We start from the raw sequence: 12,313 nt of genomic DNA, 5'->3' as shown, positions 1-12,313 counted from the left end.
AGATTTTATTTTTCTCTTTTATTGCAATACGGCAACAATAGAAACTCGGAGGTAGAAACAATAAGACCCTGGAACAGATGGACGGTACTATATGTATCGCTGGTTCCTGCTGTGCGACATAAGCTCCTAACGAGCTGCGTACAGAAATCCTGCTTTATGCTGCATCTGTTACCATTAAACACATCTGTATTTTACTCAGTATTTAGAGAGGTTGCCAGTTGAGGTGGCAGGAAAAAAAGAGAAAATAAAATCAAACAGCAGTAATATTAAATAATATTAACGCCAAATGTCCGAACTTCTCAAAGCAAATTCTTACCCTTAAATGCCATTAGTTTTTTCACTCTAAATAGATTTAACATTTTTTTGCTGATTAATATCTACCGTAATTATATTTTATACTGAACATGAGCTTCATTTTTCTGTGCTTCAAATCCCCTTCATAGATATCCTGACAGCTCATAAACACTAATTTAAGCCATATTGTTATCAGTTTGATAGAAACTTTTTTACAGAAAAAAAAAAAAAAAGCTGGCTGGCTGTTCATATAGAAAAATGTGTTTCTTGCAGGATTTTGTTATACAGTACTTGCCAGCAAGCGGTATGAAACAACTGAGACAGTGACCACTCCCTCACTCTCTATGCTAAACTTTCCCTGATAAATCTCTAAAATCTACACAATTATATCTCCATATTCTCTCCCTATAGTGTCCATAGTAACTTGTGTCTACAATTGTGTTTTGGCAGACACTGCCACAACGCATCGTATGACAAGCCTAGCTGGGAGCAAAATGGCGTTTCTTCCTTCTGAGCAGAAGGACCTGTCTGCCTACCTCTTCATGAGTGGCTGATCAGGCCGTCTGTCAGCCTCTCAACCAGTCAGGGTAAGACCCCCACTTCCTCCCAGTGTCATGTGATCCTTCATCTTCTTCCTCACGCCTTTTCCCACGCCAACCAATTTTTACAGTAAAATGGTGCTGGAAGCAGTTTTTTCGCGATTTGTCCAAAACGAATCAAAAAACGTTGCTTTTTTTGGTAGAAACTTTTTGGTCAAATTTGTAATAAATCTGATTAGTTTAGAATTGATTCTTTCATTTCTTCTCTTAAGTCCCCATGCACACAACTATATCTCTTTCACAGATCTGCAAAACACGGATACTGGCCATGCGAATCCCCAAGTTTCCCGTTCCGCACGTCCCACCCTATGTTAAAAATGGACAATTCTTGTCCACAAAATGGAGGAAAATTGGACGTGTTCTACTTTTTTTGTGGGATAGCAGAACAGACATACGATGCGGACAGCGCAGTGTGCTGTCCAAATTTTTTTCGGCCCCATTGAATTGAATGGGTCTGCATCCCGATTGGATATGGTTGTGCGCATGAGGCTTAATACCTAATATTACTGTAACATGTCAGTGGTGTTTCTTTTTCTATAGAAAATGTTTAGGAGGAAGCTGTCTAAGTCTATTAATTCAAATATCACACTGCTGCCATGATTTATTTCATTGTGCCAGTTATGCGGTCACCCGTGTGCATTATACGGTATCTGGTAATGGGCATAAATTGTTTCAGAAAGCCACCACTTTGTGACTTGGTCACCTTTTGATTGGTTGTTATGATTTGCTGTTATGGCACATGCTTCTTATTAGGTTGTATTGTGCCGTAGTGTGTATTGTGGTCTATGAAGTCTCTTTAACCCTAGGGATATAAGTGGGCTTTATTTGATACATTTCTTGTGGGGTTTTTTTTTCCACTGAATTGGAGATGATTTAATAAAAACAGTGCATACACGGACATTTGAAGACACAATGGGTCTCTGTAGATTACTGGAATGTAGTACATTGAAAATGTACAGCCGTATCAATGTCACATATTTCAGGGCCTTCTTCTTCTAAATGGTAAGCAACTAATAAAATCCCATCTATTATTTTTCCAGTTTAGATTAAACTTGTCAGATGTCCTTTTTTCACCCATGGCCCAGTCCATACCCCAGATTTAAACACCAGAGTGAGGGAACAGGACAGAAATGATCAGGGCAGGTCCTCCTCCAACTCTTCCTTGGGTCTGTGATCCTAAATGCAAATAGTAGACCCCCAGAACACCAGGAATATTGTATTTAACCACTACACCACCAATTATAATAGTTCCCTAAATCACCTAGAATAAAGGGGGAGATTTATCAAAACTGGTGCAAAGCAAAACTGGCTGAGTTGTCCATAGCAACCAATCAGATCCCACCTTTCATTTTTTAGAGCGCCTTTGGAAAAAAAAATACTTAAAGGGGTTGTCTCACTTCAGCTAATTACATTTATCATGTAGAGGAAGTTAATACAAGGCACTTACTAACGTATTGTGATTATCCATATTGCTTCCTTTGCTGGCCTGATTCATTTTTCCATCACATTATACACTGCTCGTTTCCATGTTTACAACCAGCTGCAATCCAGCACACTATAGGAAAAACTGCAGGACTATGTGAACCCCTATGGTCCCGGCCACCAGAGAGGCCAGCAATTTTTTCTATAACGTGTAAGCACGACCACCGCTGCTGGATTGCAGGGTGGTCATCACCATGGAAACGAGAAGTGTATAGTGTGATGGAAAAATGGATGAAGCCAGTAAAGGAGGCAATATGGACAATCACAATACATTAGTAAGCGCCTTGTATTAACTTTCTCTACATGATAAATGCCATTTGCTAAAGTGAGACGACCCCTTTAACTTCTAGACTAGCAGAAATATACTAATAAATCCACTGGACTACACATTTTATTACTTAGTAACCCAGTAGACCACCAGGAATATTATTTATCTAACCAATAGGAAGACTACAGAAACCACCAAGAACAGACTAAATTACCAGTTGCCACAGAGGGAATCACAGGGAAGGACGGAAATCTTTTGATAATGTGATACGAACACTAACAAGGTCGACAGGGACAAGATTCTTAAAGTGTACCGAAACCTTTCCATATACTTTATTAAAACTTATTATAAATGCCATAAAATAAATTTTTCTAATATTCTTTATTATTATTTTGTAACATTTTCTGCTTTAGCAGAGTGAGCACAGACAGGAGAACCCTGTTTTATGTGAGCTCCGGCCCTGCACTAGCTCCACTCGTAGCAAGCGAGCACAGGGCAGGAGCTCACACAAGACGTGGCTCCTCTGCCTGTGCCCACTCTGCTAAAGCCTGCCATAGCCCATCCATGCCAGGCTTTAGGAGGGCAGTGCTGGTACAGGCAGGAACAACGATGCACCAGCCTGTACAGTGCTCAGCACGGCCACAGGGGAGTCCGTACTCCCATACACAGCGCTGTATGGGAGTACAGATTCTAAAGCGCAGTAGGCACTTGAACTTCAGGTGCCTATTTCGCTGAGGAAATGTTAAAAAAGTAAATAAAATATATTAGAAAAAATAATTTTATGGTATTTACAATAAGTTTTAATAAAGTATATTGAAAGGTTTAGGTACACAATTAAACTATTTTATAATCAGCAACATACACTACATTTTTGGCCAAGCTTTCCTTCTCAATTTATGGTATATGCTATATGGTTATTGTTTAACCCAACCTCCAGGTACTGCTGTAGAAAGTTTCCTGTTTCTCTCGTGAGAACTTACAATTTCTAAGACAAAAGGTGTTAGCGCTTTAGGACATAAATAAAAAATATAAAAAATCCATATGTGGAAAACACATTATTTAGCTTTCATGTGTCTGTAGAAAAATATCACCGAAAAAATATCACCGAGTAGAAAGCCTATACATGGCAGGGCCTGGCACGTGGCACACTTCTCTGCGACTGGATCATAAAAGTTTATGGGACTTTCTGTGCATAGCACAAAGCGTGGGGGATTCTGAAAGTTTATTCAAGTAATATTATGTCCAGGCCTCATAAAGAACTTACTGACCTCTGGAAAGCAAAAGCCAGCATGCAGACTGTGATAATGTTAAGCTTACTGCCTTATTTTATTTCCCCATTACATTCCTTTTGATCAAAAACAGACTTACGCGTGGTTTTCATGAATCAATTACAATTTCAGTTTGTTTTATAAGAGGCATGCTGCGAAAATATGACTGTTTTTTAACGCACAAAAATGAAATATTCATGTTCCATTAAACAAAAAGTGGGTAACAAATATTTGAAAGGACATGTACTACAGTAAAGAGTAAACATATGTGCAAAACTCAAACCCGAAATGCGTCAAAGTGGCCTGTTTACAATGCAGAGGCTGATGGAAAATATTATTATTCAGCCTTGAACTTCTTGAGGTGTCCTCCAACAATGACCCATAGTGTGCATTTTTTGTACATGAAACCAGGAGTGGATGCCTTAAAGGGGTTGTCCGGGTTCAGAGCTGAAGCGAATGGGGCTGAGCTGCAATACCAACCACTGCCACTGTACAATGTAGGGCACTGTGCATGGAAAGTTGCGGGAAGCTGGTTGCGCTCACCAGAGCTCTAATGAGCGCTGCAGCTCCCTGAAACAGCTGGGGTACCAGGATTCGGAGCCCTGCCAATGTGATAATAATGACCTGTCCTGAGGATAGGTCATCGTAATCAATTTACCGTATGTTTTGCTTTATAAGACGCACCCGATGATAAGACGCACCCCAGGTTTAAGAGGAGGAAAATAAGAAAAATCAGATCAGGCCGCCATTTCAGGACATCACATCAGCCCTTCATGTCAGACCCCCATCAGACCTCAGATCAGCCCACCTTATCAGACCCCCATCAGACCTCAGATTAGCCCACCTTGTCAGACACTCTTCAGACCTCAGATCAGCCCAACTTGTCAGACACTCTTCAGACCTCAGATCAGCCTACCTTGTCAGACCCCAGATCAGCCCATCTTGTCAGACCCATTCAGACCTCAGATCAGCCCACCTTGTCAGACCCTCTTCAGAGGTCAGATCAGCCTGCCTTGTCAGACCCCCATCAGACTTCAAATCAGATTAAAATTAAAAACTCTTCTTACCTATCCTGCGCCGCGGCTCCTGTCCATCTCCGGCAGAAGTCACGCTCCCTCTCTTCCCGGCCTGCGCTGATCTGTCACTTGACTGTGTGCAGCGTCAGGTCATAGTGCGCGTACTACGTCCTGACGCAGGAATAAAGACCAGGAGGGTGAGTATTACAAGCGCTTGCGGTGCTTCGCTCCCCGCTCCCAGGACATAATGGATTCTAATTAGCTAGTATTCGTTTTATAAGACTCACAGCCATTTTCCCATTTTCCCCCACTTTGGGGGGGGGGGGGGAGTGCATCTTATAAAGTGAAAAATACACTAAATAAGCCCCTTAAGGGTCTCATGTTGATCTGAGGTTGTCTGAACTGAAGTTATTATATTAACTAGATTTGTCTTCTTTTATTGGATGGTCCGATTGTGAAAGTTTTGCCTGCAATGAGTAAAAATATGTGATGCAATGAGAGGCTCTTTGTACAATGATCCAAACTAAACAGAAATGATATATGTGCAGTAACCGTCTGTATTTGGCCTGGATTTCAGTAAATACTAGATACTGGTTACAGTGACGCATAGACTGGTCATTCTGTGGTCTTGTAATTGTAAAAGTTATATCAAGAGTCATATCCTCACAATATACATTCTGGATATTACTACAGTATTATAGTTGTTGTTGCAGGAGACTTACTCATGGTGGCTTATTTAATAAATGTGAAACAAAAGTACCACTAATTATAACTGCGGCTTTATCTCCTGCCAAAAAGATTAAAATCAATGGTGGTAGCTGTGGTCACAGTTATAACTGGAGGCACAATGAAGGGCACTGGGGAGGATACATATTATGAGTATGATGCCACCTTCCTGACCAGATGGGAACTTATTGGACACAGGATGGGGAAGCAATTAAAGTCCTTTTCAGACAAAAGGCCAAACTGTGCTGCTTTCCAAGTGACACAGAGGTGTTAATGGACTTAATGCATGCCACAGACGAGATGTCTCGATTCCATATAATGCTTGGAAATAGGGTCGTAGGTATCCATAGACCAGGAGATACACTTCAACAGCAGCCTTGCCATAATTCACTTATTTTCTTATGTTCGGGGAACTTAAGCACTTACTTGGTCTCAAAACGCCAGAATTTTCAGCCTTAGGAAACCTACCAAATGATATATTAGTTGAAATGATTAATATGTCATATTCATGTTTGGTATTCCTTGGTCTGTAAAAATATCCTGTAAAACTTGCCGGTCACATTGTCCATCTCGGGGATACTAACAAGAAGTTTTGGCTCAAATTAGAATTACTGTATGCCACACAACTTTCCACTTTTTGCATGTAATTAGCCAGCCTCCTGTCACATAAGCAAGAGGAGATTGAAGAAGGGCCGGCTAAGACCTTTTAAAAATGTTATATTGTAAGCCACACATAGTCAGATCCCGGGGATACAACTAGCTTGTAGGTTTGGTCAACTTTCAGCTGTCCTCCCAGCAAGGATCGCTCACCGGTCTGCGATTCATTATTTTATCCCTTTTATTTCAGTACTGTTTGCTTATCTGATGTCCTTCTTTGTCATCTTTTTATAACTTGTTAGCACTGTACCTTTTTGTATGTTAAATCTTAAATTGAATAAGTTGTTGCGCTAATCGTACCCACACCCTCTAAGTACTGCTTTGTCGTGTTACCTTTGAAGATCAGCGTCCTAGAGGTTTGGCTGTTGTATGCTCAAATGCAGTGTGTTCCTGTGAGTGCTATGCGTCGAACTGGGGTGCCCCATCAGCCGTACAGACGGGTGATGACAACATTGTATGTGGATATGTTTGGGGATTGCTTAATTCTGTGGTAGCCTAAGGTGAGGGTGAAAGTGAGGGTGGAAGTGAAGTACTTGTTCCACCTCCCTAAGGTCACAGGTGCAGTAAATGCTAGAATGCCCCTTGTGGCCTTTTGTGTTGCGAGTGTGCCAATTGTGACAATACATATAATTACAACTGTACCCACTGGTACAGGAAGGAGGTTCAACTATAAAATCCTACTTTGGAATTGCAGAAAATATCTTTATACATTTAAAGTGGCTCCAGAGCAGAAATCACTCTAATGGACTTGTTCACACGAGAAGTTGAATATTTTGTACATAAATTCTATTACTTATCCTGTATTGACTCTTGTTAAGTACATTATATTGAAGTTTAAAGACTATGAACACCTTTGGAGGCATTTTTTATTTATTAATGCATTCTACTCATTTTGGGCTACAAACCATTTTTTTCAGTTTATCTTTTTTTTAAATGTGTATCCCTTCTCTCTGTACAGATGTCAGTCTGTGTCTATTTGCAGACGAGCAGCTTTCTGTTTACAGTGAGTCCCTTCAGATAGAAGCCCTGATCGCTCATATAAAACTCCTTTTTCTGAATTCCTTACAGCTCATAAGCAGTATTCTTTTCGGTTTGATATGAATGTAGCTATAATGAGCTGTCAGGAGATCAGGTCAGGTCAGGAGTGTCATATAAGAGGACTCAGTGTAAACAGAATGTGACAGTCTGTAGATACAGATGTAGCAGGGTTAACACACAAACTCTTAACTCAAATTTCTTAACTCATCGTGTTATCTTGAAACAAAAGCCATTAAAAAGCAATTGAAGGTGTTTGCTTAACGCATTTAGTTTAGATAACACGTCTCATAAAGCATGTGTGTTAACTCTACTACATCTGTAGACTGAAATGTAACCCCTGTACCACAAACACTGCTTAAAATTTTTAAAAAAACACACTTACCTACAAATAATGCACCAACCATAAATACATTACAAATATATAAGTTTTATTAAATCCACAATTAAAACAATTCATAAATAAAAGGGGGACGCAGCATCCAAGAGACAAACAGACAAATGATCCCATATTTTCAAAAATATGTGGGGGAAAAATGAGTCCTATGGGGTGAAAAATACAGTATTATAGTATATCCGTATTTACTGAAATAACTAATATTCAACATTGTTTCATTTTAGACACCTTGGAGTCTGGACCAAATAAATGTCAAAGGTGAGTCCGCAGCTTTACATCTGTATGGTACATAAAGAAAAACTGGGAATTTTCCTTTTTCTGGTCTTTAAGGGGTTGTTTAAGTTGAAAAAAAAAGTTTTTTTTAAAATTATACTCACTATTCCAAACCACCTCCACTGCAGCCATGAGATCATGGTTTTGACACCAGTGATTGGCTGCAGTGATCATCTCTGGTATATAGGCACATCACCGGTGCAGTCATAAAAACAAAGTCTGGCAGGGAGGATTGAAGCAGCTGTGCGAGAACAGATCAGGTTCGGAACAGTGAGTGTGTGTATATATATATATATATATATATATATATATAGTATAGGAAAGGTTACAGCCAGCTCACCTTCGTGTCCTGTATTGCGGTGCACGGAGCGGACTCAAGCCAGTCCTCAGCGGTAATTCACGAGATAGAAGAAAGGCTCCAGCAACAGACATGGACGTTGTGAATAATCCCGATCTTTATTTGTCACCAAAATTCAGGTGTTCTTAGTCATGACTAAGAACACTATTGTTCGAAACGCGTAGATCTTTGGGAACAAGTGGGCACCAGTGTCACTGTTTGCTGTACCTACCTGAATTTTGGTGACAAATAAAGATCGGGATTATTCACAACGTCCATGTCTGTTGCTGGAGCCTTTCTTCTATCTCGTATATATATATGTATATATATATATATATATACTGTATATACCGTATATATATATATATATATATATACTGTATATACCGTATATATACCTTTTACAGATTGTTTTTAAACTCAAGACAACCTTTAACTTTAGCTCAATCTTTATATATTTTTTTGTATTTCTTAAAGGGGCCTATCAGCAGTTTTGACCATGTTAAACTGCTGACAGGATTAGGTGGAAGCATTAGGTGAGAGCAGAACAAACGTACAACAACGTTTGTTAATTTTCTAGAGTACCACCAGTGATTGGGAGCATAATGAAGTAGTGATCTTGTTGGTTGCCTGATCATTTTAACTAGATGTGCTGATGCAATTGTGTTTCTTTCACTTAATCTAGTGCAGTTAATAAAAAAGTGGCCAGTAAGGATGAGACGTACTGGAGGGAGATCAATGCAGCAATGGCCTTAACAAACCTGGCACAAGGAAAAGACAAACTGCAGGGGACCACTAGCTGCATCATTCAGAAATCATCACATATATCAGAAGTTAAGACTGTCAAAGTGCCACTAATTCAGCAATATCAATGAAAGGAACTCCTCTGCCAACCACCGATGGAGCACTCGGGACTGGTGATCACAACTACAAGCATGTTTCTGCCTTAGAACATTTCATAGACTTTTTAAAACCAGTCCTACCAAACTTGGACTTCCATGTATACGATCCTTCTACCCACTGGGTTCTACAGGACATGTAAATTTTTATGTCTTTATGGTTTTTTTTAACCAAAATAATAACTTATTTTATGCTATGGAGCATAAATACTCAGCTTATAAGTAAAACTGTCTGCCTTGCTTCTACCATATGTGCCTTGCCTTTCAGTAATAAGCTAGAACGTGGGCATGATATTAAATATTTATGCCTTAAATTATGAATGCCGTAATTTTTTTTTTTCTTTTTTAGCATTTAGTCTTAGACTTCTTGTATTCAGGTAACCTGAACTGAAATGGATTATGTTGCCAAACACAGAAATGATGCATTAATTACGACAGACGATTGGCAATTAATAATATGCCTTGTTGTTATTTTCTACTGTCAGATAATGTAAATTACCAGTGTTAAGATTTGAGATATGAGATAGGACTATCAGCAAATTTGAAGTCTTTTTTTTTATAATTGAATCAAAAAGTTTCGCAATAAAAAGAAAAGTTTATAAAACTGTCTGAATTTTATACATTTTACTGGTCTTAAGTCCACACTCTCCGCTCTGTGTTTTTTGTTTTTTGTAGGGTAGTGTTGTCTTTCAGTCAGTAACGCTCATACAGTGGGGAAAATAAGTATTTGATAAACTGGAGATTTTGCAAGTTTTCATACCTACAAAGAATGGAAAGGTCTGTAATTTTTTATCGTAGGTACACTTTAACTGTGAGAGACAGAATCTAAAAAACAATCCAGAAAATCACATTGTATGATTTTTAAATAAATAATTTGCATTTTATTGCATGAAATAAGTATTTGCTACAATAGAAAAACAAAACTTAACATTTGGTAAAGAAACCTTTGTTTGCAATTAGAGGTCAGACGTTTCCTGTGGTTCTTGACCAGGTTTGCACACACTGCAGCAGGGATTTTGGCCCACTCCTCCATACAGATCTTTTACAGATCTTTCAGTTTTTGGGGCTGTTGCTGGGCTACATTGAGTTTCAGCTCCCTGTAAAGATTTTCGATTGGCTTCAGGTCTGGAGACTGGCTAGGCCACTCCAGGACCTTGAAATGCTTCCTATGGAGCTACTCCTTAGTTGCCCTAGCTGTGTGTTTCGGGTTATTGTCATGCTGGAAGACCCATCTTCAATGCTGTTACTGAGGGAAGGCGGTTTTTGAAAATCACTGAAAAATGCTGCACTACAATGGTAAATGTAATTGACAATATATGGCTAAACACTCACGCTGATATTAAAACGAGACTGTTGCCAATATATTCTTATACCAAGAACATACCGGAGCCCGCGCACCCCATCAAGGTATCTAAAAGTGGCACGGGACCTAACGCTAACATACCTGTGCTGTATGGACAATTTATGATAAGTGCATAAAGTCCGACACACATGGCCCCATCCTCCTTTCAGTAAGGTGCATTCATCCTGTCCCCTTTGCAGAAAAGCATCCCCAAAGTATGGTTCAGGGTTGGGACGGTGTTCTTTGGGTTGTACTCATCCTTCTTCTTCCTCCAAACATGACGAGGGGAGTTGATACCTAAAAGTTCTATTTTGGTCTCATCTGACCACATGAATTTCATCCCATGCCTCTTCTGGATCATCCAGGTGGTGTTGGCGTGAACAGGGGGACCTTGCTTGCCCTGTAGGATTTTAATCCATGACGGTGTAGTGTGTTACTAATAGTAATCTTTGAGACTGTGGTCCCAGCTCTCTTCAAGCCATTGACCAGGTCTTCCCGTGTAGTTCTGGGCTGATTCCTGACCTTTCTCAGAATCATCCTTACCCCACGAGGCGAGATCTTGCATGGAGCCCCCAGACTGAGGAAGATTGACAGTCATCTTGTGTTTCTTCCATTTTCTAATAACTGCACCAACAGTTGTTGCCTTCTCACCAAGCTGCTTGCCTATTGTCCTGTAGCCAGTCCCAGCCTTCTGCAGGTCTACAAATTTGCCCCTGGTGTCCTTAGACAGCTCTTTGGTCTTGGCCATGGTGGAGAGGTTGGAGTGTGATTAATTAAGTGTGTGGACAGGCGTCTTTTATACAGGTAACGAGTTGAAACAGGTGCAATAATACAGGTAATGACTGCAGAGTAGGAGGGCTTCTTAAAATAAACTATCAGGTCTGTGAGAGCCAGAATTCTTGCTGATTGGTAAGTGATCAAATACTTTTTTGATGCATTAAAATGCAAATTAATTATTTAAAAATCATACAATGTGACTTTCTGGATTTTTTTTTTTTTAAGCTTCTGTCTTTCACAGTTGAAGTGTACCAACGATAAAAACTACAGAACTCTCCATTCTTTGTAGGTGGGGAAACTTGCTAAATCACCATTGTATCAAATACTTATTTTCCCCACTGTATATTATATTTTTTTATATACTGGTAATTCTCCATTTTTAAGAGGAATTATATAAAATAATGCACCAAAACTATTTTAGCATTGCATAGCAAAATAAAGGTGGGCCAACTCAACAATTTACCACCCCTGTAATCCTTTCAGTCCCCTATTTCTTAGCCATTCATACACATTTCATTTAGCCTTGGTCCCCCAGGATCTTTACATTTCTCAATGCATGTTTTGGTTAAGGCTATTTTCACACTCCATCTGAGGTGTCTGTTTGAGATTTCTATTAGAAATTCTGAGCGCCATCCACCAACCATAGATGCCCATGTTTAAAAAAAGTTTATTTTTTTTTAAATTGGATGCTTTTTAATGGAATAGAACTTCTATTGTGCTATTCTTTGAAATATAAAATGGAATCCCTAGAAGATACTGCTGAATGGAAGCCAAAAGAACACTCTTTTGGTATAATAGGAGCTTATAGATCAGTTTAACATATGTGCTAGGAGTTTTCCTGGCACATGCGGTAAATGTACACTACAGATGCAGTGTGAAAACACCCTTAGCAAAGATGTTCTTAAAGGGAACCTGTCGTCAACTTTATGCTGCCCATAGTAAA

General features: G+C 39.4%; 1 protein-coding gene across 3 annotated transcripts in view; it reads left to right on the top strand.

Annotated features, from left to right (window-relative positions):
* The window catches only part of MKX (mohawk homeobox), a 128,102-nt gene extending 118,303 nt beyond the window's left edge, over nt 1–9,799 (top strand). For 2 of the 3 annotated variants that reach the window (XM_044294806.1, XM_044294805.1), the window contains exons 6-7: nt 7,967–8,000; nt 9,038–9,799. In XM_044294806.1, the coding sequence (XP_044150741.1) occupies nt 7,967–8,000; nt 9,038–9,227 (224 nt within the window). In that variant the 3' untranslated portion in view covers nt 9,228–9,799. The remainder of the gene's footprint in view (nt 1–7,966; nt 8,001–9,037) is intronic. The other variant, XM_044294807.1, reaches the window with a different exon arrangement.
* Nucleotides 9,800–12,313: the final 2,514 nt, after the last annotated feature.

The sequence above is a fragment of the Bufo gargarizans genome, chromosome 5, assembly GCF_014858855.1.
Source record: "Bufo gargarizans isolate SCDJY-AF-19 chromosome 5, ASM1485885v1, whole genome shotgun sequence".
NCBI classification, from domain to species: Eukaryota; Metazoa; Chordata; class Amphibia; order Anura; family Bufonidae; genus Bufo; species Bufo gargarizans.
The sequence above is the reverse complement of the archived record's forward strand: the minus strand, read 5'-3'. Positions and strand labels throughout refer to the sequence as shown.